This window comes from Podarcis bocagei, assembly GCF_964188305.1.
Source record: "Podarcis bocagei genome assembly, chromosome: 10".
NCBI lineage: Eukaryota > Metazoa > Chordata > Lepidosauria > Squamata > Lacertidae > Podarcis > Podarcis bocagei.
The window spans coordinates 1414309-1441666 of record NC_138135.1 but is presented as its reverse complement, the minus strand read 5'-3'; the positions used below and the strand labels follow the sequence as shown (position 1 = coordinate 1441666).

At 48.7% G+C, this 27358-nt stretch overlaps 1 protein-coding gene across 4 annotated transcripts in view; it reads right to left on the bottom strand.

Moving 5' to 3' along the window:
- The window catches only part of IMPDH1 (inosine monophosphate dehydrogenase 1), a 64892-nt gene that overhangs the window by 12316 nt on the left and 25218 nt on the right, over nt 1-27358 (bottom strand). For 2 of the 4 annotated variants that reach the window (XM_081210218.1, XM_081210216.1), the window contains exons 3-12: nt 15203-15251; nt 12861-12962; nt 12240-12314; nt 9817-10023; nt 8183-8270; nt 7004-7203; nt 5140-5228; nt 3949-4055; nt 1923-2066; nt 739-883 (exon numbers count right to left, since the gene is read on the bottom strand). In XM_081210218.1, coding sequence (XP_081066344.1) covers nt 739-883; nt 1923-2066; nt 3949-4055; nt 5140-5228; nt 7004-7203; nt 8183-8270; nt 9817-10023; nt 12240-12314; nt 12861-12962; nt 15203-15251 — 1206 coding nt within the window. Of the gene's footprint in view, nt 1-738; nt 884-1922; nt 2067-3948; nt 4056-5137; nt 5229-7003; nt 7204-8182; nt 8271-9816; nt 10024-12239; nt 12315-12860; nt 12963-15202; nt 15252-27358 lie in introns of all 4 variants that reach the window. The other 2 variants (XM_081210219.1, XM_081210217.1) reach the window with 1 other exon arrangement.

Here is a 27358-nt window from a genome sequence, read left to right as displayed (position 1 = left end):
GAGGACTGGGAGACTAAGAGGAAACTCTAACCAGAAAGCCAGTAAAGATTGGACAATATTCAAAGAATATATTTGAAAGCACCGTGATAACACAAATCTCCTGACAGATTTGGATTGAATCTTGAAGTTTAAGGAAATTATAAAAGCAAAAAATAATAATCTTGATAAGTAACAGAAAAGAATAATAAATAATGAAGTGCATATAGATTAAAGGTAAAGGGACCCCTGACCATTAGGTCCAGTCGTGGCAGACTCTGGGGTTGCAGCGCTCATCTCGCTTTATTGGCCGAGGGAGCCGGCACACAGCTTCCGGGTCATGTGGCCAGCATGACTAAGCCACTTCTGGCGAACCAGAGCAGCGCACGGAAACACCATTTACCTTCCTGCCAGAGCGGTACCTATTTATCTACTTGCACTTTGACATGCTTTTGAACTGCTAGGTTGGCAGGAGCAGGGACCAAGCAACGGGAGCTCACCCCATTGCGGGGATTTGAACCGCTGAGCTTCTGATTGGTAAGCCCTAGGCTCTGTGGTTTAGACCACAGCGCCACCCGCGTCTCTTGCGTATAGATTAGTAAGGTATAAAAAGTACGATGAGCTGAATCGGAATTCAAAGGGTATGTAATGTCCAATGATGTGTTGCGAAGCCGCTACCCCTTTGCATGCGCCCGCGTCCGGCCTGCGCAAAGCCAAGGAAGGAGTGCGCCCCCCCTTGTCCCAGGTGCCCCTGCTCCGTACCTGAAGTAGCGCTTCTGGCTGCTGCTGTTCTTCTCCATGGCGTCGAGGGATCCCATCCCCCGGTACTTCTTCAGCCGGACACCGTCCGAAAAGAAGTATTCGCCGGGGGCCTCCGTGGTGGCAGCCAGCAGGGAGCCCATCATCACTGGGGGAGAGGGAGAAAGGGGGATCAGGGCCAGAGCGCATGGGGGGAGCCCAAGCACAGGGCGGAGCTGGGGGACTCCCCACTGCAGGAGGCGGTGGGGACACCAACCAGGACAGCTCAGAAAGAGGACTGGACAAACTGGTGGGCAGTGCTGTCCTACGGCTGGAAGGGACCACCAAGGGTCATCCAGTCTGACCCCCTTCTCAGCTAGTGCATCCATGACAGATGGCCGTCCATGCTCAAAAACCTCCAGGGGAGATGGGAATGCAACAGGGACCAGGACTGGAATAGACTGAGCAGGGCACGGATCATAGCTGTCAACTTTTCCCCTTCCTTGCGAGGAATCCTATTTGGAATAAGGGAATCTCCCTTTAAAAAAGGGAAAACCTTGACAGCTATGGCACAGATTCAAGGATACAGAACAAGAAAAGAACGACGGAATATTCTGGGGATACGCAGTGGAGAGACTTTAACACGGACGGGAGAATTTACGAATTCCCAATCTGGAGGCCTGGGGGTAGGAATCACTGGGGGCCAAGGGGACATTAATGAAAAAAGATGCCTGACATTTGTCGAGAATAAACCTAATTTGGGAACCCCTCTTGGATTTTCCATGAGAAAAGGAAATGAATGCCTTTGAGACACCTGGACGTAAAAGAAAAATCAATTAACAGATAGCAGAGAAGATGAATGTTGTCATAGACTGAATGTCTTAAACAACCGGCAGATGGAAAATCAGAAGTCCTCTTTTTAACGACTTCTTTTTCCTTTCCTGCTTCCTTCTCTTCTCTTTCCCTTTCTCTTCTGTAGCTGTTTCTGCCTCTTTTTCCCATTTACATTAAGTTTTCTATTATGAATTGTTAAAAATAAAAAACCAACAAGCATCGGCGACGGAGACACAGAGCGAGGCGTCAACTCCTTCCCTGCTTAGCTGCTCAGCCAGAGGAGGAAGAGGCCACCAGCATGCATTTTATTATTATTATTAATACTAATAATGTTATTAATGGTGATGGTGATGGCGACAGGATTCCCAGCTCACCTGTCGAGGCTCCCAAAGAAAGCGCCTTGACCACGTGGCCCACGGTTTGGATCCCGCCGTCGGCAATGACCGGTACGCCGAACCTGCGGGCGTACTCTGCCACTTTATAGACCGCTGTCCCCTGGGGCCGGCCGCACGCCATCACTGGCCAGGAGAGAGAAAAGGAAGAGGGGCCGTCACTGCCAGGGGGCCAGCCTCCCGGAGAACCCCGAAATTCTGAGCTGCCAGGGTGTGCGGTTTAAATAGTGATTTAGTTGTATTGTTTCCGAGACACGACACGAAAGGGAAGGCCGCGGGCAGGGAGAAGGAAAGAAGCAAACTCGGGTTATGCGGAAGGGAGAAGCAGGAAGGGAAACATCTGAGACTCCCCAAATCCCAGGAGGCTGCTTGGCCTTGAAGGAACTGTCCTCTGCATATGCTCAGAGGTGGCCTCTTTTTATTGCCTTACCCCTGGGAACGGAAATAGGATCTGGGGCTTACAGGATGGAGCTATGAAGAAAGGGTCCAGCTGGAGAAAAAACTGCTCATGTAATAATAATAATAATAATAATAATAATAATAATAATAATAATAATAATAATTTATTTATACCCCGTCCATCTGGCTGGGTTTCCCCAGCCACTCTAGGCTGCTTCCAACAGAACATTAAAATACAATAACATTAAAAGCTTCCCTGAACAGGGCTGCCTTCAGATGTCTTCTAAATGTTTGGTAGTTGTTTTTCTCTTTGACATCTGGTGGGAGGGCGTTCCACAGGGCGGGTGCCAGCACCGAGAAGGCCCTCTGCCTGGTTCCCTGTAACTTGGCTTCTCGCAATGAGGGAACCGCCAGAAGGCCCTCAGCGCTGGACCTCAGTGTCCGGGAAGAACGATGGAAGTGGAGACTCTCCTTCAGGTCTACTGGGTCCTTGAAGCCATTTAGGGCTTTCAAGGTCAGCATCAACACTTTGAATTGTGCTTGGAAACGTACTGGGAGCCAATGTAAGTCTTTCAAGACCGGTGTTATGTGGTCTCTGCAGCCGCTCCCATTCACCAGTCTAGCTGGTATACGCTACAACTGCCAGCGCAAAAATGGAAGAGCGCTGAAATACCAACCAAAGAGGAATGGCAGGGGAAAGCGATGGAATAATACGTGGAAATTGCAAAATGAATGGAAAGGCTTTGAGACAAAGACAACAGAGAGTTTAAGAAAGACTGGGAACCGTTTATGTCCTATCTGCAGAATCAACGTAAAGAAATGGACTCGCTTGCGGGGTTTAATTAAACACTTGCAATTAACAAAACAAATGCAGAAATAGAAACACCACGTTAAAAGGATAGGAGAATAATAATATATATATTTTAAAAAATTAAAGAATATGAAATAACCAATAAGCAGGGAGAGATAATATGCCCAAAAACCAGAAAAGGAAGTCATGGTGGGGGGTGGTTTGGTGATCTATATTATATTTTGGTTTTTTTGAAGCAATATAATTATTATTATTATTATTATTATTATTATTATTATTATTATTATTATTATTTATTCATACCCCACCCATCTGGCTGAGTTTCCCCAGCCACTCTGGGCGGCTCCCAATCAAGTGTTAAAACAGTACAGCATTAAATGTTAATATTAAATATTAAACATTACAACTAAAATGGCTGTGGTGATGACAAAATTGTAAATATAGATAGCTAAGATAGTATTTTTCGCTCTATAAGACGCACCAGACCATAAGACGCACCTAGTTTTTGGAGGAGGAAAACAAGAAAAAAAATATTCTGAATCTCAGAAGCCAGAACAGCAAGAGGGATCGCTGCGCAGTGAAAGCAGCGATCCCTCTTGCTGTTCTGGCTTCTGGGATAGCTGCACAGCCTGCATTCGCTCCATAAGACGCACACACATTTCCCCTTACTTTTTAGGAGGGGAAAAGTGAGTCTTATAGAGCGAAAAATACAGTATATATATTTTCAAAGGGCGCAGCGTTTGGGAGCTTCCCTCCCTCTCTTGGTAACCTTCGAACCCGCTCCCAGCCAGGACTCACCTTCCTGTGTGATGCAGATGGAGCCACAGCCCATGCCCACCCGGAGGGCGTCCACGCCAGCGTCGATGAGGTTCTTGGCCTGCGCTGCTGTCACCACTGTGCATCCAATAGGGGAGAAAGCAAAGGCACCTGTGAAATACCTGGCCGGCTGGGGGGGTTGGGCTAGATGGCCTTTGGGGTGTCCCTGTCCAGCTCTACGCTTGCAGGTCTACTCAGAAGCGGCTAGGGAATAGGAATAATAAACATATGGCCAGCTCTATAAATCCACAAGGTTCTTTTTGCCGCTCTACTATTGAGGGGACAATGTCCCCTTCCCCATTTTTAGCTATTGGTATTCTAGCCGCTATCAGATTCCAATCGGACCTGACACTGAAGAAGGAATGGGAATGTGTGGAAGAATATATGGCGAAATGTCGTTCAGAAACCATAGTAAAAATATGTGTTGACTGAAGTTTGTAAAGTTAAGGATAAAATATGGAAAGATGGTTAAGGGGGGATATGCAAACAATATTTATAATACCTTAGCTGAGCTAAGGTGGAGGGAAATCATAGGGGTAGGAATAAGGTAAAAATATGTAATTAAAAAGAGATGCTTATATTATACATTGTATAACTTGGAAGGTATGGTAAAGAATGAAAAAATATAATGATTGGTCTAAGTAACCAAAAAGATCAGGAATTATTTTCTTTGAATAGAGGGCAGTATTGTGGTTTTCCCCCCATGTTACCTCTATTCTCAATTTAGGGTTTTTCTTCTCTGGGAGATGCATTATCTCTGTAAAACAAACACTGCTTTCTCCAATTTCTCTGTTAACAGCGAAGAATGGAAATAGAATAAAGTTTTACTGATTTTGGAAAAAAAGGGAAAAAAGGAAAAAAATATGTATCTGAATGTATAACCATAAAAAAATAAAAATAAAATTATTATCCTTATTTTCAGAAGCAAACCCCACTGAAGTCCCTGGGGCTTACTCGTGAGTAAACAGGGCTGCAGCTGAACCTCTCTGTTTCGTACCGATTTCCGCCTTTATTTCCCCCGCCCCTCCGGAAATTTGACCCAACGAGCAAAACAAAACAGGCTTCATTACCTCGGCTGAAGCTCCCCACCCAACCACCCCAAGGGGGGGGGGAGAACAGTGTTCTGGGGGGGGGGATCCTGTCCCCCTGCCAAGGCCATCCAGATACTCACCATTGCCCCCAATGACCTGGAGATCCGGGTATTTGTGTTTGATGTAGTGGATCATGCCGATCTGATAGACGGAGTTTCCCTGAGATGAGTCCTTTTTTTGGCAGTTGGGGGGGGGGAGGAAAGAGAAGAGAGGAGCCTGTTAACATTCCCGCATTGCAGGGGGGGGTTGGTCTAGATGGCCTTTGGGGGTCCCTCCAAACTCTACCGTTCTAGGATTCTACGAGGGTTCGAATCCCCACTGGGCCTCGGAGGCCAGACGCTGCCTTCCTCCGCCCAGCCCACCTCGCAGGGTTGTGGTGGGGGTTGAATGGGAGGGCAGAATCAGGCCCACCCCCTCAAGCTCCTGGGAGGTGCATATAATTAACATTTCATAGGCTGCCACCAATTTGCAAAGGCAGCTACAGAAGTACCTTGGTTCTCAAAATTACTGTATACAGTGGTGCCCCGCAAGACGAATGCCTCGCAAGACGGAAAACTCGCTAGACGAAAGAGTTTTCCGTTTTGGAGGTGCTTCACAAAACGAATCTCCTATGGGCTTGCTTCGCAAGACGAAAATGTCTTGCGAGTTCCTGCGGGTTCCCCCCCCCTTTTCTAAGCCGCTAAGCCGCTTATCCGCTAAGCCGCTAAAAGCCGCTAATAGCGCTAATCCGTCAATGGGCTTGCTTCGCAAGACGAAAAAACCGCTAGACGAAGAGACTTTCAGAACGGATTCTTTTTGTCTTGCGAGACACCACTGTATACTCGAGTATAAGCCAAATTTTTCAGCATATTTTATGCTGAAAAAGCCCCCCTCGGCTTATACTCAAGTGAGGCGGGTGGCGGCGGAGGGACGAGCGACGAGAAAGGAGCCCATTCTCGCCACTGGACCCACCACCTGCCTCTCGCAAGGGCAGCAGGCACGGGAGCCGCGGTTGGGAGAGGCGCAGTGCTCCTATGCCTGCTCTTGCGAGTGGCAGAGAGACGAGCAGCCCAAAAGGAGCCCTTTCAAGCTGCTCCTTCCTCCTCCGCCACCTTTGCCGCCACCACCAGGTTTGTGGTGTGGTGAACTGGCTTATACTCGAGTCAATAATTTCCCCAGTTTTTTTGTGCTAAAATTAGGTGCCTCGGCTTATATTCGGGTCGGCTTATACTCGAGTATATATGGTAATCCGTTCCGGAAGTCTGTTCGAAAACCAAAGCGTTCCAAAACCAAGGCGCGCTTTCCCATAGGAAGCAATGCAAAATGGATTAATCCGTTCCAGATTTTTAGAAACAACCCCCAAAACAGCCGTTGAACATGAATTTTACTATCTAACGAGACCATTGATCCATAAAATGAAAGGAATAAACAATGTATTGCAGTCACACAATCAGGAGCTGAACTGGGTTCCACACAGTCGCAAAAACAAAACAAAAAGGAGCCGCAAAGACAAAAAACGCAAAATAAATAGCAAAAAGAGCCAGACCTCAGCGTAACACTCAAAATGGAAATTATCTGAAGAAGTGTGCATGCACACGAAAGCTCATACCAAAAACTAACTTAGTTTGTCTCTAAGGTGCTGTTGGAAGGAATTTTTTAATTTAATTTTATTTGTTTTGTTTTGTTTCGACTCAAAATCTAAGTGTGGCACTCAAAATGGAGCATGCTCAGCTTCCAAATGAAGTTCGCAAACTGGAACACTGACTTCCGGGTTTGCAGTGTTTGGGCTCCAACGCGTTTGAGAACCAAGGCGCCACTGCACTCGTTTTATTTTCCAGGTGCAAAACTGGGGTGCTGGCGGACGGGGGAGCAGGCCCTTCCGAAAAAGCGCCTCTGCGAATTCAGCACAGAGGACCACCCTTGCCCCCGGAGCCACAGCCCTCCGGCCAGACGAGGCGGGCACCCACCAGCACGACCACGTCGACGCCCGCCTGCATGAGGAGGTCCAGGCGGTACTTGTCGTCTTCCCGGGTGCCAATGGCCGCCCCACACAGCAGCTGCTTCCGGGAGTCTTTGGAGGCCAGAGGGTAGTCGCGGTTCTTCTTCAGGTCCGTGCGGGCGATGATGGCCACCAGCTCGTCCACGTCGTTCACGATCGGCAGCTTCCCTGCGCGGAGGAGGGCAGAGGGAGGCAGGGCGGCTGAGAGCCTGGCGGCTGGATTGGGCCCAAGGGATTGGGCCCAAAACCGCCCAGCACCCAGAAAAAGAGGGAACATTTTATCACATGTGGTGGGAATGTAAAAGGTGACATGCTTCTGGGAGATGATATATAATGAAAAAAATGTTGAAATATCTACAAAAACATTATAAATTGTATGAATGTTAGGAAGCGGCAAGTTTGAAATTAACAGGGCAGCAGTAACCTGACTTTATGATATAAGAAATAAGCTGATAAAGATGTTTAAACTTTGAGATCTAAGATATAAGAAAAGTTATGAACTGAAACAAGGTAATAAATTGCTGTCGATAACTTTTGAACTGAGAATGCAGAGAAGGGAGATGAGAGGAAGTCTTAAGATTATGAAAGAGCAGAAATTCACGGAAGACAGGAGTAAATTTACGGACTGTTTGAAAAGTATTTGTGAAGAACAGACAACGTTTGTAGGGTTGCAAGAAGTTTTGTGAGGAGTATTATTGGAAGAATTGTAAAAACGGACAAGGGGGAGGATGATTTGTTAAGAGATGTGAAGGCAATATAAAGTTAAGAAATACATAAGAAGTGGTTAAAATGGTGGATCATCAGAGGGGCTGATGGAAGTCCAAAAAGATTGTATAAGTGATAAGTTTTGTGGTACATTTTATAATTTGTATGTTAAAATTATTAAAAAATATTATATATAAAAAAAACCGTCCAGCACCCTGCTCTGGCAGCGGCCAACCAGGGGGGAGAACCGCAAGTGGGCCTGACTCTGGCTCCCCACCGCCTGGTACCCAAAGGTAGACTGCCCCAGGGGGTGGAGGTTCTGCTCTAATTCCTGAAGCGGAACCGGCCTAGATTACCGGCTCCAACTGAGGAGGGCAGAGCAACGCCAGTCTTAGGGGTCCATGGGGGGAAAGGGTTACCCCCCCACCCCCACCCCGCATACCTTTTTTGCTCCTCTGAAGGATCTCGTTGGCTTCTTTCAGCGTGACTCCGGCAGGGGCCACCACCAGCTCATTGCGCTTCGTCATGACCTGCGTGGGGGGCAGGAAAGGGGGCAGACTCAGGTGAACTGGCCCCAAACACGCACAGACACACACACAGAGCCAGTTTGGCCACCCCAGGAAAACTGGGACCAGGCATTTTGGGGGTGCCTCTAGACCTCCTGGATGCGGGTGGCACTGTGATCTAAACCACTGAGCCTCTTGGGTTGGTTGGTGGTTCAAATCCCCGCAATGACGGGGTGAGCTCCCGTTGCTCGGTCCCTGCTCCTGCCAACCTAGCAGTTCAAAAGCACATCAAAGTGATCATGCCTGATCTTCTTCTCAAGGCCTCTCGGCTGGTGGCCCTCACAGCCTCAAGTGGGAGGGAATTTCACAGTTGGACTATGTGCCATGCCTCCATTCCAGGTATAGTTTGAGAAACGTCCCTATGCATCTCCCAACACACTGCAACTAATATGATAGCCATGTTCAAATATATAAAAGGATGTCACATAGAGGAGGGAGAAAGGTTGTTTTCTGCTGCTCCAGAGAAGCGGACACGGAGCAATGGATCCAAACTACAAGAAAGAAGATTCCACCTAAACATTAGGAAGAACTTCCTGACAGTAAGAGCTGTTTGACAGTGGAATTTGCTGCCAAGGAGTGTGGTGGAGTCTCCTTCTTTGGAGGTCTTTAAGCAGAGGCTTGACAACCATATGTCAGGAGTGCTCTGATGGTGTTTCCTGCTTGGCAGGGGGTTGGACTCGATGGCCCTTGTGGTCTCTTCCAACTCTATGATTCTATCATTCTATGATTCAGAATGTGGCAGGCAGACTGGGGACTGGGAGCGTTCGCCAGGACCACATAACACCCGTCCTGAAAGACCTACACTGGCTCCCAGTCTGTTTGCAAGCACAATTCAAAGGGTTGGTGTTGACCTTGAAGGCCCGAAACCTGGCCCAGTAGACCTGAAGGAGTGTCTCCACCCCCATCACTCAGCCTGGATCCTGAGGTCCAGATCCGAGGGCCTTCTGGCGGTTCCCTCACTGCGAGACATGAAACTACAGGGAACCAGGCAGAGGGCCTTCTCGGTGGTGGCACCTGCCCTCTGAAACGCCCTCCCACTAGATGTCAAGGAAATAAACAGCTATCTGACTTTTAGAAGATATCTGAAGGCAACCCTGTTTAGGGAAGTTTTTAATGCCTGATGTTTTAAATATTTTGTGGGAAGCCACCCAGAATGGCTAGTCAGATGGCTGAGGTACAAATAATAAATTATTATTCTAATATTAATATTATGAAGAAAGACTTTCTTTCTCTTTCCTGAATCTTCTCAGAGGATGGAGGAAGGCACAAGGGGTGGCATTTGAATTGGGCATGAGACGGGAGACCATCCCACAAATTCAAGGCGGACGTGAACAGCAGTGGCAGAAATTCAAGAGAGAGCCTTTTTTCGGCAGCTGTGCCCTCTTTCCCCCAGACCCACATTGCAGAGGGTTGGACTGGATGACCCCTGCGGTTCCCTCCCAGCTCTATGCCCGTTCCTTCCCTTTCGTCTTGGCTGCTGCCAAGGGAGGCGGGCGCCCCCGGGTCCTACCTCGCTGAGCGCGATGCCGTAATCCTTCTCGGAAAGGAAGTCGATGTCCCGGGAGGTGACGATGCCCACCAGCTTGCTGCCCATCTTGCCCGTCTCGGTGACCGGGATACCCGAGAAGCCGTGCCGGATCTTGGCCTCAAAGACGTCGCCCACCGTGTGCGCAGGGCTCAGAACCACCGGGTCCGTGATGAAGCCCTGCTCAAATTTCTGCAGAGAGAGGAGAGAATAATTGGGCGCACTCTTCCCACCTTGGATCAAATCTACGCTTCCAGGTGCCATAAGAAAGCTGCAGAGATAGCGCAGGATAGTGCGCACCCCGGAAATGATCTCTTTCAGCTTCTGCCTTCTGGAAGAAGGTACAGGGTTATAAAGACTAGGACTAGCCGCCTGAGAAACAGTTTCTATCCAAATGCAATTTTGGTTTTAAACACAGTGCAAGGTAGTCTTTAGACGCGGGTGGTGCTGTGCTCTAAACCACAGAGCCTAGGACTTGCTGATCAGAAGGTCGGTGGTTCGAATCCCCACGACGGGGTGAGCTCCCGTTGCTCGGTCCCTGCTTCTGCCAACCTAGCAGTTCGAAAGCACGTCAAAGTCCAAGTAGATAAATAGGTATCACTCCAGTGGGAAGGTAAACGGCGTTTCCGTGCGCTGCTCTGGTTCACCAGAAGGGGCTTAGCCATGCTGGCCACATGACCTGGAAGCAGTGGCGTAGCGTGGGGGGTGCCAGGGGTGCCGACCGCACCGGGCGCAACATCTGGGGGGGGGGGCGCGAGTCCAGAGGGAAGGGACAAGTTCCTTCCTCCGCCGGGCTCCCCGCCGCCACCGCCAGCCTTGCGCCCTAGCGCGCGCGCCCCCCGCCGTCGCTGTGGCTGCGCTCCGCTCACTGCTCGCAGGAGGAGCAGCCGCTGCAGCAGCGCCGACGCCGCCACCGACGCCTGGCCGGGCACGGGCAGCCTCTGCACCCTGCTGCCGCCGCCATCCCCTCGGCCCAGGCACAGGCGGCGGCTGCTTCTGCCTCCATCCTCCTCCGGGCAAGCAGCGTTGTTTGCACGGCAGCGCCAGCGGAAACTCGCAGGTTAGGGGTTGGGGGGGCGCAAATTACTTGCCTTGCCCCGGGTTAGGGGGCGCAAATTACTTGCGTTGCCCCGGGTGCTGACAACTCACGCTACGCCGCTGCCTGGAAGCTGTACGCCGGCTCCCTTGGCCAGTAAAGCGAGATGAGCGCCGCAACCCCAGAGTCGGTCACGACTGGACCTAATGGTCAGGGTTCCCTTTACCTTTACTTTAAGGTAGTCTTTATGTGAGTATATTGTATTTAAAAATGGGGTATCAGAGTTTTTAGGGGGCTAACCAGGTTGGGATAGCTGGGGTAGCAGGCTTGTTGGTTTTTAATGTCTTATGTAGATTCCCCCCCCCCCAATTTCATTGTTCTGTATGGGACAATGACAATAAAGATTATCCCATAGTATCGTAAACCTTGCCAATTCCTGTGCCAGGAGAATCCAAGGCCAGGGACCCCCCCCCCCCAGGATAAACTGGGGTGGCACCAGGAAACACCTTGCCTTCCTCCAGGATGTGTCTCCCACACAGTTCACATCCTCCATAAATGTGTCCAATCCTCTTTTAAAGCCATCCTTCAGCAAGGAGTTCCGCAGATCAACTCTGGTCCGCGACAAAGGGCTTTCTTTTACCTGCCCTGAGCCTTCCCGCACTCAGATCCATCTGAGGCCCACAAATTCTGATGTTTTAAGAGAGCGGCTAGGGATTTTACTAGCCCAGAAATGGGGGGGTGGCAAGATGCCATCAAAAGAAGAATGGCAAGCGGAACTTATGGACTGCGCCGAAATGGCGAAGCTTATGGGGAAACTCAGAGGCAAGGACAATAAAGACTTTTTAGAAGACTGGGAACCGTTTAAGATGTGCTTGCGGAAATACTGTAAAGAAACGGACTCACTAGCGGGGTTTGAGTAAACACAATTAAGGGGGGAAGTGTGTAAGTCAAGGAGCAATGATTGGGAAAACAACAAAACATAAGGTGTAATTTGGAAAGATATAGTATAAAAATGGTAAGAATGTAAGAATGTTTAGTTGGAAGATTTTTAAAATCAAGGTAAACAAAATAAGCAGAAGGAGCAAATATTTAAAGAATCAGAAAAGGAGGTTGGTGAATTTTTAAATTGTGTTTATGATAATTGTGTTGAATATAAAATTATAAAACTTAATTTTAAAAAGAGAGGGCGAGAAAAACTTTCCCCTGCTGCCCGCTTCCTCCCTGCCAGGCATCATCTTACAAACCCTTCCTTGCTTTTTCGGCCAGCCAGGGGGGAGGAGTGGGCCTGCTCCCCGCAACTACCCCGGGGCCGCGCGGCTCTGTCCCCACCCCAATACGGAGCCCTTCGCCAGCCCCAAATCCGGGCGCTCACCTTGACTTTCCGGACCTCGTTGGCCTGGAATTCCGGGGTGCAGTTGTGATGGATGATCCCAATGCCGCCCATGAGCTGCAGGGGGGAGATGGGGGGGGGGAAACGACAAAGTCACAGAGGCTGCATTCTCCCTGGTCCCAGCCCCCCAGATTCCCCACCCCACTCCAAAGCTCCGGGTGCCGTTTTCTCCCCACGCAGAGCCTCCTTTTAACCATGGAAAGGGTGTCATATCAGTAAATCTGTGTGTCTGTGCGAATGCCCCCAGGCAAAGTCTGTTTCGGGGGGCCTAATCCAGCCCACCGGTTGGTCTAATCCAGCCCCCCCCCTGGTGGCAGTTTATTTCCTGGGGTAAAATCCTAAAATAAACCTCACCAACTTAAAAAAACCTCAACAACCCACTGTGGGGTAAAATCCTACAAAGGTCACCAATTTCAATCCTTTGTTTGGCCCTTCACTTCATCAAATCTGGCCCTCTTTGGAAAAAGTTTGGACCCCACTGCCCCAGACCCACGGGCAAAACTGCCTCCCCAGGACTCTTGCTGGGGGGAAGTTGTGAAAACAGAGCTGGGGGCCACCCCCACCCCCTGGGAGGCCCTTCTCTCTCTGGGGACGGCCACTCACCGCCATCGCAATGGCCATGTCCGACTCGGTCACCGTGTCCATCGGGGAGGAGATGAGAGGCGTCTTGAGGGTGATCTTGCGGGTCAAGGCCGAGGTCAGGTCCTGAGGAGGAGGGAGAGGGGGGTGGAGGGATGGAAGAGACCCCAAGGGTCATCCGGCCCAACCCCCAGGGCGCCCCCAAACCCCAAAGAGACACTCGGCACCAGAGGTTCTCCAAGCGGGCGCTCTCGCCCCCTGGAAGGCAGCGCAAGAACCTGGGCGGGGGTGCCAAGAGGCAAGGGGGTGGCAGGGAGGTGCAGGGGGTGTCAATGAAAATAATAATAATAATAAGAATAAGAATAATAAGAATAAGAATAAAAATTTATTATTTGTACCCTGCCCATCCGGCTGGGTTTCCCCAGCCACTCTGGGCGGCTTCCAACAAAGATTAAAAATACATCAAAATGTCACACATTAAAAACTTCCCTGAAGTTTTCAATGACTTTCTGACTTTGAAAAACCGATATCCCTGGGTAAAGTTCATCAGTTCTGTCAAATTCATTGCACTAAATAGTTTCCATTGGGCTTTGAAGAAAGGGGAAACTCATTTTTTTTTTTTTTAAATTGTGTGGTTATTCTCCTTAGTAGGTCGTGTGAACCGCTGATCTGAATAATGCTGTTTGAATGCGCCGGGGATGAGCTTATGGGCAGGCATGGCCAAATTCGGCCCTCCAGATGTTTTGGGACTACAACTCCCAGCATCCCTAGCTAACAGGACCAGTGGTCAGGGATGATGGGAGTTGTAGTCCCAAAACATCTGGAGGGCCGAGTTTGGCCATGCTGGGGGCGCGCGCAAAAAAACTATCACACACAAAAAGGGGTGTGTGTTTTCAAACGATAAATTTCTCCATAGACATATGACTTCCCATCCCGTCCAATTTCCCCCCATATTAATAAACTCATTGATTAAACTTGTCTGTTTTATTATTACAAGAGTAATAATAATAATAAAAATAATAATTTATTATTTGTACCCCAGCCACTCTGAGTGGCTTCCAACAAACAAAGACTAAAAATACATTAAAATATCACACGTTAAAAACTTCCCTGAACAGGGCTGCCTGTTCAGTAAGGCTGTTCCTATCTATTTTTCTTAACGTATAGTATCTACCGAAGTTATTCCAAGGTGGCTGCTGTACTGAGATTGCAGCAACTGCTTTTGAAATATTCCTTGAAGAATTCCCAACTGGAGACGTCTCTCATTTTGTCCCTTTCAAAGAATCCTAGTTTCCCAGGGTCGTTGGGAACTCTAGTACCGTGAAGGAGAGGGCTCCCCCCCCCAGCGTTTCTCGCCTCGGCCGGCCGCCTGACCTTCACCGTCCCGGCCGGCCGATTAGGCGCCGACTCCATTTGGCCTAATTAGCCTTGACGAGATTATCTCCGCAGGGTCGGCAGCCTCCCCCCCCCCGCATAGGCTGCGCCACGCCAGCGCTCCCCAAACCGGCGCCCCCTCCCAGATGTTTTGAGGGCCCAGCCCTGATCAGGTGGGGAGAGGCTGGCGGGGTCCCCAAGAACGCAAGGCAAACCCTGTGGGGGCCAGGTAAGCCACCCCCCTTTTATGGTGTATTCGAAGCCTGTTGCTGCTTTTTTTTTAGAAAAAGAAAGTTTGCCTATTTATATAAAAAAATAACATATACCGCTGGATCACAGAATGTACAACAATATCGTGTTTTAAAATTTGTATTGTGTTTTTAATAATTTTATCGAGTTTTTAATAATTTTATCGAGTTTTTAATAATTTTAACAAGTTTTTAGTATTCTGTTGGGAGCCGCCCAGAGTGGCTGGGGAAACCCAGCCAGATGGGCAGCGTATATTATTATTATTATTATTATTATTATTATTATTATTAATCACAAAGGAGCCACCTGACTCTCCTTCCCTGGAGGTTTTCCAGCAGAGCTTGGATGGGCATCTTTTGCCAGGGATGCTTTAGTGGAGATTCCTGCACTGGAGGGGGTTGGGCTGGATGAGCCCTGGAGGGCCCCGTCCAACTCTACGATTCCATGAAAACCATATAGTAAAATCACAAAAATATTGCAAAAGAGTGAAGAGCAAAATGATTCCCAACACCTACACCAGGGGACTCATTTCTTTGGGAAGGAAGGGAAAGGTTAGGGGGCGTCGTGACCCACATGGGAAGAGGGATGGCCGGGGAATTTAGTGGGGGTGAAAGGCTGGGGGAAAGCCCCCTTGCAGCTCCCACCAAGGGGAGAGGGGAGCAGCCGCATGACTCAGCCCCCTGGGACCCCTCAGGCAGCCCCACCTAGTAAACGGCGCTGCCCCATGCAGAACTCGAACTCACCACCTCGTCCGCCGTGAAGTCGATGAAGCCTGGGAGGATCAGGAAGTCACTGAGGAGAAAGGAACGGACGGCGGTTAGCGGCAATTCGTGCATCACGGTGGGTTGGAATGCATGACCTCCAGGGGCCCCACCCACCTCTACCAATCTTCTCTTTTTTTAGTTAAATAAATTTATTTATTTTCAATTACAGTGGACGCTCAGGTTGTGAATGTGATCCGTGCGGGAAGCACGTTCGCAACCCGCAGCGTTCGCAACCCGTGACCCGCGCGTCTGTGCAAGCGCGGGTTGCAATCGGCGCTTCTGCACATGCGCAAAACGTGATTTAGCGCTTCTGCGCATGCACCAAAACCCGGAAGTAACTGTTCCGGTACTTCTGGGTTCGGCGAGGTGCGCAACCTGAAATTGTGCAACCCGAAGCGTCTGTAACCCGAGGTGCGACTATACAAAAATCCAATATGCACCATATTATATTAATACCAAATAGCAATACCAATTCAAACACAAATCAATTACATAGCCAATTATAAATTTTGTGTGGTTTCCCATGTGCTGGCCTTCAAGGTCTGATTCTCTTTAATTCTGCCTCCAGACTGTTACTCAAACCAAATACAAATACAAGATGAATGTACTGCCCATAGTCTAATCAATCCCGGTAATAAGTAATATGGCATGTTTTAGGTAAAGGTAAAGGGACCCCTGACCATTAGGTCCAGTCGTGGCCGACTCTGGGGTTGCGGCGCTCTTCTCGCTTTATTGGCCGAGGAAGCCGGTGTACAGCTTCCGGGTCATGTGGCCAGCAGGACTAAGCCGCTTCTGGCAAACCAGAGCAGCGCATGGAAACGCCGTTTACCTTCCCGCTAGAGCGGTACCTATTTATCTACTTGCACTTTGACATGCTTTCAAACTGCTAGGTTGGCAGGAGCAGGGACCGAGCAACGGGAGCTCACCCCGTCATTGCGGGGATTTGAACCACCGACCTTCTGATCGGCAAGTCCTAGGCTCTGTGGTTTAACCCACAGCGCCACCTGTGTCCCAATTATGGTACATCATAATTGGGACACAGTGGTACCTTGGGTTGCATTCGCTTCAGGTTACAGACTCCGCTAACCCAGAAATAGTGCTTCAGGTTAAGAACTTTGCTTCAGGACGAGAACAGAAATCGTGCTCGGGTGGCGCGGCAGCAGCAGGAGGCCCCATTAGCTAAAGTGGTGCTTCAGGTTAAGAACAGCAGTTTCAGGTTAAGAACGGAGCTCCGGAATGAATTAAGTACGTAACCCGAGGTACCACTGTATTTTGGTATAAAAGCTAAAAGCAGAAAGAGAAACAGAAAGAAAATGGGGTAATAATGAACTAAGAAGGAAACAGTTTACCAAAACCGAAAAGAGAACCGTGTTGAGGATGAAGGAAGTCAATTGGAAGAAAAGAAGAAGTGAAATTATATATATTGTTGACTATTTGATCTGTGTAAGATTCCGTATGTCATTATGTTTTATTTGTATTCATTTGTTTGTTTGTTTTGTTTTTTGATTGTGTATTGCTACTTTTATGTTTAGTTTTACGACTGTGTATGTGTTGTAAAATAAACTTAATAATAATAATAATAAAAGGCATAAGAGCATGGGAAGCACTGGGGCAGGATCAGGCCCAAAGGGGCCTATCCGGCCCAGCACCCTTTTCTCATAGTGACCCTCCAGGGGCCTGTCATGGGAACCCCGCAAGAAGGATCCGAGTGCGAGAGCAGCCCTCTCCCCGGGTCCTGCCCTTTCCGGCCCCCGGCGGCGTCCGTTGCTTCCGACTGCGGAAATCAGGAGCCCCTTCCGCTGCGGAATGTTACTTTTTGATGTAGGCTGCCTATTTTAAAGTTATGTTTTATTATCACATTTTTGTATTGCATTGGATTGTTATAAGATGTGCATTTTTTGTTTCTTCAGCTTGTAAAGCACCTTGAGTATTGCAAGATAGAAAGACGGTATACAAATTAAACACGAGGATGATGATGATGAGCCATTGAGGCTGGGAGCCTTCGAGAGCCTCTCCGCTGTGGGTTGGAAAAGGGCATCACACACCCCGGGGGGCAAGAGGGGGGGCACTTAGAAGTGGACTTGAGACCCCAAGGCGGGTTGACTCCCAAAAGCCGAACCCCAGGGCCAGACGGGGCCTCCGGGGGTGTGCCCTGCGTGTTAATTCAGGGATTCTTTCCCCGGCAGCCCCTGCCCCCCAAAAAACAAAAGGGTCTGGAGGGGCCCCATGGCAACCGCTGCAAAGCCATTCATGGGCACCCGGCGTGAGTAATGGGGCTTAGAGAGGGAGGCCCAGGGCAGCCGGCCCTATTTTGGCTGGGGGGGGGGGAGGAGGGGTCAGAGGAACAGGAGGCAGAAAGCTGGAGCAGAAGAGCTCCACGCCTCCCCCCCCCCAGCACTGTCAACGTTTTCTGCCCCCGACGGACAGAATTCAACCAAGGCCAGACCAGGGTTGCGGTATTAGAAACTCAGAATTTATGATATATTACTAGAGTGGTACACAAAAGATGAGGAGGTGAAGGAGGCAATGATTAAATGGGCAATTGACTTTGGTTACAATATTGATTTTGAAAGGTGGATTGAAGTTTGGAATTGTAACATAAAGTTCACAGCATGTATGGCATTGAGAGAAAATATCTGGAAGATGCTATATAGATGGTACCACACCCCTGTGAAATTGGCCAAAATGTATAGATTAAAGGATAAGAGATGCTGGAAATGTGGCGAGGTGGAGGGTGACCTATATCATTTATGGTGGACATGTAAAAAGGTGAAAGGCTTTTGGGAATTAATTTATAATGAACTTAAAAAAATATTTAAGTATACCTTTCCCAAGAGGCCTGAAGCCTTCCTGTTGGGAATGATGGATAAAGAAATTAAAAAGGAAGATAGGACGATATTCCTCTACGCCACCACAGCAGCGAGAATTATGTTGGCACAATATTGGAAAGTGGAAACCATCCCCAACATAAAGGACTGGCAGATTAGAATGGTAAATTATGCTGAGCTTGACAAACTAACAGGTAAAATAAGAGATCAGGATGAACAGAAATTTCTGAAAAATTGGAGTAAATTTTGGAAATATATTGGAATAAATGCTTAAAGTGAATTGACGGGGTTAGAACAATACGACCAGCGAGTGAATTTAAGACTATAGATTGAAAATCAAATACGTAATGGAAGGAGATATTTGATACTTATCAAAAGGACGGAGGGAAGTTCAGATTGTGTGTTTTTCTTTTTTCGGATGTGTGGTTTTTCTTTTTTTTCTTTTTTCTTTGTAATTTTTTCTCTGTATTCTCATATATGTCTGTTTTTTGTGTGTGTATAACTTCAATAAAAATGCATTTAAAAAAAAAGAAAGAAACTCAGATGATAGTAGTAGTAGTAGTAGTAATAAAAAATTATTTTTGTACCCCACCCATCTGGCCGGGTTTCCCCAGCTTCCAGCATAATATTAAAATACAATGATTTATCAAATTTTAAAAGCTTCCCTAAACAGAGCTGCCTCCAGATGTCTTCTGAAAGTCCGATGGTAATTTATTTCCTTGACACCTGGTGGGAGGGCGTTCCACAGGGCGGGCGCCACCACCGAGAAGGCCCTCTGTCTGGTTCCCTGTAGCCTCACTTCTTGCAATGAGGGAACCGCCAGAAGGCCCTCGGTGCTGGACCTCAGTGTCCGGGCAGAACGATGGAGGTGGAGACGCTCCTTCAGGTCTACTGGACCGAGGCCTTTTAGGGCTTTCAAGGTCAGCACCAACACTTTGAATTGTGCTCAGAAACGTCCTGGGAGCCAGGGGTAAGTCTTTCAAGATGTTGAAGAATCATTGCTTCGACTCTGGTGATCTTTGCTTCTTCCAGTACACTGGCTTTAGTTTGCCTGTCTTCCCAAGTGATATGTAAAAAATTTCCAGAGAGCCCGTTGATGGAATCTTTCGAGGAGTTGGATGTTGACAAGCTGGAAGGTGTGCAGAGGAAGGCGATGAAGATGATCAAGAGTCTGGACACGAAGCCTGATGAGGAGCGGTCGAAGGAGCTGGCTATGTTTAGCCTGGAAAAGAGGAGGCTGAGAGGAGATAGGAGAGCCCTCTTCAAATATCTCAAGGGTTGTCACATGGAAGAGCTTTCTTCTGCTCTGGAGGGCAGGACTCGAACCCATGGCTTCAAGTTACAGGAGAGGAGATTCCAACTAAACATCAGGAAGAACTTTCTGTTGTTGTTTTTTTACTGATACATTTTTATTGATATTATACATATATACATATAAACTTATACAAAATCCAATACTTAAATTGCACAAAATATATTCATTCATAAATACATTTATTTTAGGCTCTGCCGAGCTTTGGACTTCCTTCCACTCCTTTGGTAAGTATCAAATAAACTTTATATTCACGTATTTTATCTCTTTTACATAATAGCCTTTTACTGTTAGAGTTATTTCCAGTCCCGCTAGTGTCATTTAAAGTTTGGTCCTGATATATATCCAATATTTAACCCAGTTGTCATGAAGTTTCTGTTCATCTTGATCTCTTATTCTCCCAGTTATTCTAGCGAGCTCGGCATAATTTGCTAATATGATCTGCCAATCACTTATATTAGGTATGGCATCCGTTTTCCAATTTTGTGCTAACAAAAGAACTTTCTGACGGTAAGAGCCGTTTGAAGGAACTTCCTTGGGAGGTGGAGGACTCTCCTTCCTTGGAGATTTGTCATAATCTTTAGCTGCGATTCCTGCGTTGCAGGGGGTTAGACTACAAGGCCCCTGGAGGTCCCTTCCAGCCCTTCACTTCTATGAATGATATCAAAAACAAGCCCCTTTTGAAGCACGAAGAGCACACCATGCTGCCCGCTGGCTTGAGGGGAAGCAGAGCAAATGCCAAACACCCCCCTGGACTGGGAAGGGGATCCGGTGGCAATGGAGGGATCAGAGATCCCTTACGCAGCAGCTCCGCTCTCGGCCTCTGCGCAGAGAAGCCCAGACGGCTCCCTTTGCGATTCCCATCCGGAAATGTCAGCCCACATGCATAATTGATATTTGCAACCGCAAGACCCATCAAAAAAAACCTCGGTCAGCCATCCAGAGGGAGCTGAGCCACTCCCAGGCAGGAGCAAAAAAGGGAAATTAATTGCATTTGGAATGCATCCAAACTGGCACACGCCTTTGCGTAAAAATTAAAGGGGGGAAGAGATGAGGCTTCTCCAAAAACCGAGCAAAATGCTTCACAGGAATAAAAAGAAAAATTAAAAAGTGGGGGGGGGGCTGCTAAAAGACTTGCTTGTAGTCAGACCTTCGCATGAGACACGCTCTCTTACCAGGAAACAGAAAGGGGCCTAACCCAGGAAACACTTACCCTGAAAGGTCCACAAAGCGTCTGTTGCTCTTTGCCACTTGCCCTGCCCAGCTCCCCGTTAAAATTGGGGTGTCCTGCATATTTTATGTACCATAAACAGTAGGCCTCTTGCAGTGACCCCACTCTAAGGAAGGCATACAATGGCACAGTCCCGTGATTTGACCCCGGAGCTAACATCGAACAGCTGCCAATCGGGACACTCTGGGCCAAACCCGGACAAGACCGTCTCCGAATGCAGCAGAATGAAGCCTCCACCATGCGCTGGGTGGTCTTGGGGACCCTGCAGCCAGGGCCACAACTCAGCACCTCCAGCATTCACGACTCTTTGGCACCGACAGCTGCAGTGGCCCTGAACAGGACCCAGGCCCCAAGGGGACAGGATTCTGTGTATGTCCTTCCTCTGATCAATACAGATCAATTGACATCTGCTTCATGCACAATCGTTTGTGGAGGGCGGAGAGAAGATTCAGAAGCACGGCTTCCTCTGACCGTGGAGGAAGAGCGAGCCGTCGAGAGGCCTCTCCTCTGCTGTGAATTTGTCCATTCCTCTTTTAAATCGCGCTTTGCGCATGCGCAGAAGCACCAAATCGCAACCCGCGCGTTAGCAGATGCGGCACTGTGGGTTGCAAACGTGCCTCCCACACGGATCACATTCGCAACCCGAGCATCCACTGTATTATTAATAATAATGTATTATTAGCCCACTCATCTGACTGCGATGCCCCAGCCACTCTGGGCAGCTTCAGACAAAAATACAGAGGGAAGGTGGGTGGAGAACCATCAAGCATTAAAGGAATGATGGTTTGGGGGGGACAGGGGGCGGGCAGGTGTGTGGGACTCCCTGGTCCTGAATGGGGTAACTGTGCCCCTGAAGGACCAGGTGCGCAGCCTGGGGATCATTCTGGACTCAGAGCTGTCCATGGAGGCGCAGGTCAATTCTGTGTCCAGGGCGGCTGTCTGCCAGCTCCATCTGTTACGCAGGATGAGACCCTACCTGCCCACAGACTGTCTGGCCAGAGTGGTGTATGCTCTGGTTATCTCCCGCTTGGACTACTGCAATGCGCTCTACTTGGGGCTACCTTTGAAGGTGACCCGGAAACTACAACTAATCCAGAATGGGGGAGCTAGACTGGTGACTGGGGGCGGCTGCCGAGACCACATAACACCGGTCTTGAAAGACCTACACTGGCTCCCAGCACGTTTCCAAGCACAATTCAAAGTGTTGTGCTGACCTTTAAAGCCCTAAACGGCCTCGGCCCAGTATACCTGAAGGAGCGTCTCCACCCCTATCGTTCTGCCCAGACACTGAGGTCCAGCTCCGAGGGCCTTCTGGCGGTTCCCTCCCTGCGAGAAGCAAAGCTACAGGGAACCAGACAGAGGGCCTTCTCGGTGGTGGCGCCCACCTGTGGAACACCCCCTCATCAGATGTCAAGGAAATAAACAACTATCTGACTTTTAGAAGACATCTGAAGGCGGCCCTCTTTAGTGAAGGTTTAAATGTCTAATGTTTTCTTGTGTTTTTAATATTTCGTTGGAAGCTGCCCAAAGTGGCTGGGGAAACCTAGTCAGATGGGTCAGGTATAAATAAGAAATTATTATTATTTTATGATAAGGATGAGGATGATGATGATGATGGACTTTCTGTCTTTGTCCTGAATCTTCTCAGAGGATGGAGGAAGGAACAAGGGGTGGCATTTGAATTGGGTGTAGAACCGGAGGCGGGAGACCACCCCACGAATTCGAGGTGGACGTCAACGGCGGTGGCAGAAATCCAAGAGAGATCCCTTTTTTGGCAGCGGTGGGGATCTGCCAAGATGAAAAGCCGTTTTTTCAATTATTAGCGTCAAAGGATGACAACGTTTTCTTAAACCACGCGCTTACTCATTCACTGCTCCTCGTTCCACGCCCACCAGATTTGCACAGTTTGGGGGGAAACAAGAGAGATGGGAGATGCTCTCCCCAAAGCCACAGGCTCCATCCCTCCTCCTATCCTTGGCTTCAAGGAAAAGGTGGCGCTATTCTCTGCAAAGACAACCAGAAGGATCTCTCCATTCCTCCTTCCCTTCCTCTCCCCTTGAGAGCACCTGGTCTCCTTAAATTTCTGTGGTTTGGCTTCCCCTGCACCCAGTCCCACAGCTTGAGGGCAGGAAGAAAGTTCTCCACTACAAGGACCCGGAACAATCTGACACCCCGTCAAATTCAGACAAGGCACACTTTCCCCAAGCCACAGTGTGCCTGCAAAATGGAAAAAGGGTGCTGTTCAGAAATAAAGGGCCGGAAAGCTGGGAAACCTCTCCATGGAGAGGAATCTCCAAAGCGCCTCTCTGCCAGTGCGAAAAACTCAGATATATGCTAGCGTTCGATTGACGCTGGAGAGAGACTGAGTTGAGAAATAAGACCAAGGGTACATATTGATATAGGAATGTATTAGATAAAATGTAAAGAAATATACAATAAGAAGAGTACATTCATTTGTAAAAAAGGAATATACAACAGGATAGACAGGAAGTCCAAAGTGTTGGTACCTATATGATTTTGGAATAGTTTTTTCTCCTTGTTTCTTTTCTTTAGGTATATAAACTTTGTATATATGCTGAAAACTATTTTATAATAAGCCTTGTGATGCAATATGATAATGTTTACCGATGTAACATTAGAATGTTAATAAATAAATAAAACTCAAAAAAAGGAAAGGGGCAAAAAGAAACTCGGATATATAAACTAATTGCAAAATGGCAACTTAAACCGAGGTTACAGTCACCACAATGGAACGTCTATGCACCATTTTTCCCCATTGTGAGATTTACTATTTTTACTACTACTACTTACCACTATTATTATTATTATTTCCATTTCTAGAACACTTCATCTTTCAAAGAAAAAACCTCAGAGCTGCTTATGAACACATTAAAACGTCAAATAAAACTACCCCATACAAAACAAATTCAAGCCTCAGGGCCAATATTTCAGAGCCTTCTCTAAGTCAGTGTTTCCCAACTGGTGTTCCGCGGCACACTACTGTGCCGTGAGACATTGGCTGGTGTGCCGTGGGAGGGAGGCGGGCGAGTCGGGCGGTGAGAGGCGGCGGCGGCGAGGATCCGCGTCGAGCTGGGGGCGGCTCCGCGGTGGTGGTGCCGAGCGGCGGGGCAGCGCGTGCAAAAGGGAGGAGCGCGAGACAGCGGAGGAGGAGGAGGCCGGCATGTCCGGGCAGCAGCAGCAACAACAGCAGCAGCAACTCCCGGCGACGGCTCCTCAAGCCCCGCCGCCGCCCCCTCCTCCGCCCGCTATCGCCGCCACCACCACAACAGCCGCCGCCGCCTCAGTTGCCGCCGTCCCTCAGTCCCTCGCTCTGCTGCCTCCTCCCACCCCCAAAGCTTGGAGGTTCCCCGGCAAGGGGGAGGGAAAAAACTTTCACTTTCGTGCGTCCCTCCCGGCGTGACGCTGCGCGCTGACGTCACGGGGCGGGGCTTTAATGGTGGTGTGCCGCGAGATTTTTTTTCAGTAAACAGGTGTGCCGTTGCCCAAAAAAAGTTTGGGAAACACTGCTCTAAGTGACTGCAAATGAGTTTATAGAACCCGGATGGGGAATGGGCACCAATGACTGAAACAATGGAAGTCCTGCCTGAAATGAGAAGGAAGGAACACAAACTTTGGCAAAACAAATTCAAATTAAGAGGGAGGATTGGGGCAAGGAGTTACCAGAAGAATGAAGACCAACATTAATACATTATTTTTAAATACATCAGAAAACAGAAGTGTGAAAAGGGGTGCCAGAGGGAAACGGCAGAAAAGGGGAAGGAATTATTTGCATTGGTCTTCACTGCAGAAGATTCTGGACAGGCATCTGTGCCCAAACCAGTTTTGAGGTGTGTCGTGGTGGTTATTTTTTATTTTTATTTTTTAAAGAGGGGCATCTGAAGAATTAAGTCAAGCAGGAATGACAAGAGACGAAGGTCTAGGGCCAAGTGACAAGCGAAGGACAAGTCGTCGGGTCCAGATGGAAGACGTCCAGTTCTAACAGAAATGTGAAAACGCTGATCTTCTAATAAAAAGGGGCGGCTTGTCGCTAAAAATCTATTTCCCTCTTGAGGGGCTGGAAGGCGGCCCGTTTTTAAATGGAGGAATTAGGAGGGAATTGCAGACCCACGAGCCCACCACCTCTCTCTGGCAACTTTGTAGGCAGCATTGTTAAAATCCGAATAACGGAACATACGGAAGAACAAGCCTGGGCAAAAAAACCAGCAGGGCTTTTGCAGCAGGAAACCTTCCTTCGCCATGTCCTGAGCATCAGCAACCATGGAGAGATGGAGATAATCTGGTATGAAAATTGTATGCAAGTAGCCGGTCCTCCAGAGCCTGATTTCTTGGACATTAAGTCCCGCTGTGCTTCCAGCTAAGTGTGCACAGGATCGTGACCTTGCAGCACAATCCCAAGCGTGTTTACTCAGAAGCAAGCTGCGTCCAGTTAGGCAGTAGTTACTCCTCCAGAAGCATCCAGGGGATTAGAGCCTCCTGTTTTCCGAAAAGCTCTAAATTATCCCAGGGGATGAGGATGGGGCCTCCATACAGGTGAACCTCTGGCTTCAGCGATCTTGGGTGAACAGTGAGGTGGGTAAGCTTGCACCAGGTAATTCAGGAGTTCCAGAAGGATCACTTCAAACTGGCTGAACAAGCAACAATACGTCAAACAAAGATCAGTGTCTGCAAGATGATGAAGGGCCTGATGAGGAGTGGTTGAAGGAAGTGGGGGATGCATAGACAGGAAAAGAGGAGACTGAGAGGAGATAACAACAACAACAACAACAACAACAACAACAACAACAACAACAATTTATTTATTTATACCCCGCCCACCTGGCTGGGTTTCCCCAGCCACTCTGGGCAGCTTCCAACAGAACACTAAAATACAATAACCTATTAAACATTAAAAGCTTCCCTAAAGAGGGCTGCCTTCAGATGTCTTCTAAAAGCCTGGTAGTTGTTGTTCTCTTTGACATCTGATGGGAGGGCGTTCCACAGGGCAGGTGCCACCACCAAGAAGGCCCTCTGCCTGGTTCCCTGTAACTTGACTTCTCGTAGCAAGGGAACCGCCAGAAGGCCCTCGGATCTGGACCTCAGTGTCTGGGTAGAACGATGGGGGTGGAGACGCTCCTTCAGATATACTGGACCGAGGCCATTTAGGGCTTTAAAGGTCAGTATCAGCACTTTGAATTGTGCTCGGAAACGTACTGGGAGCCAATGTAGGTCTTTCAAGACCGGTGTTATATGGACTCGGCAGCCACTCCCAGTTGCATTCTGGATTAATTGCAGTTTCCGGGTCACCTTCAAAGGTAGCCCCACATAGAGCGCATTGCAGTAGTCCAAGTGGGATATAACCAGAGCATGCACCACTCTGATGAGACAGTCCGCAGGCAGGGAGGGTCTCATCTTGCGTACCAGATGGAGCTGATAAATACATCAACACATCAAACAGAGACCAGTGTCTGCAAGGTGATGAAGGGCCTGATGAGGAGCGGTCGAAGGAGCTTGGGGATGCTTAGCCAGCAAAAGAGGAGACGAAGAGGAGATATGAGAGCAGTCTTCAAATATCTTAAGGGCTGTCACATGGAAGATGGAGCCAGCTTGTTTTCTCCTGCTCTGGAGGGGAGGACTCAAACCAATGGATTTGAGTTACAAGAAAGGAGATTCCAACAGAACATTAGGAATATTTTTCGGGCGGTTATGATTTGACAGGATTTCTCAGAAGTACGACCGTGATTCTGTACAAGGGGAGAACGGAAACAGGGTGCAGAACACGAACCGACAGTCTTGCCTTCCCTTTTGACTCAGGAAGCTTCCTCCTTGACCTCCGGCCCATGAACCTCGTCTGGCGGAAGGAGCACAGGCAATCTCAAGGCATTTCTTGCCGCAAAGCGCAGCGATTGCCGTGGGGCATGGATTGTTTTTAAAAGGGGGGTGAGGATGAAATTCAAAGGGATGGAGAAGAGGTCTATTCAAGGCAGCCGGCCATGAAAGCGAAACGGAGCCTCCACAGTCAGCTGCAGTCTACCTCCGAATACCAGGGGCAGGGTAGCAATAGTGGGAGACGGTTGCTGGACGCCCCTGCTCCGATCCTCTGGTCCCAGCAGCTGGAGAAGACTAACAACCACCGCAAGAATATTTGCTGCAAGTTTTGCTTACATGCATTCTCTGTGTGTGGCCTTTTCACTGCGAATTCAGAAGAAGGGAAGGGAGGGGGGAACCACAAACCGAACAGAATACTTTCGAGCCTCAACAAAAGACACCGTTTTTTAAAAAAATGTGGAGGCAACACGGGGTGGAGGAGGATGACCGTGGTAATCTGATTAATGGATCATCTTCCATCATATGAGGAGAAGCTTAAACTGTTGGGCTTTTATGTACTGGTGGGCGGGGTAAGCAGAGGAACTCTCAACTGTGCCAGAGCAAGAATGCAATTTATAGGAGTGCACAGAGCAGAGCTAAACCACGAGATTCGGTCCCAGCTTGGATCAGACAATTCCAAAAGCTTCTGGTCATGACGGCTGAGCTCTCCCCTCCCTCGCTGGTCCCTAAGGATCGAGAAGATGCACAGCAAATCATGGAGGCAGCAGGATTTTATGCAACGGCTCACTAAGAAGTCACACTATCCATCACAGCCTGCTTGTGGGTTTTCGGGGGGGGGGGGATTCGGGTTGGCTGCTGCTTCTGCCCTGTAGACCTGAAGGAGCGTCTCCACCCCCATCGCTCTGCCCAGACACTGAGGTCCAGCTCCGAGGGCCTTC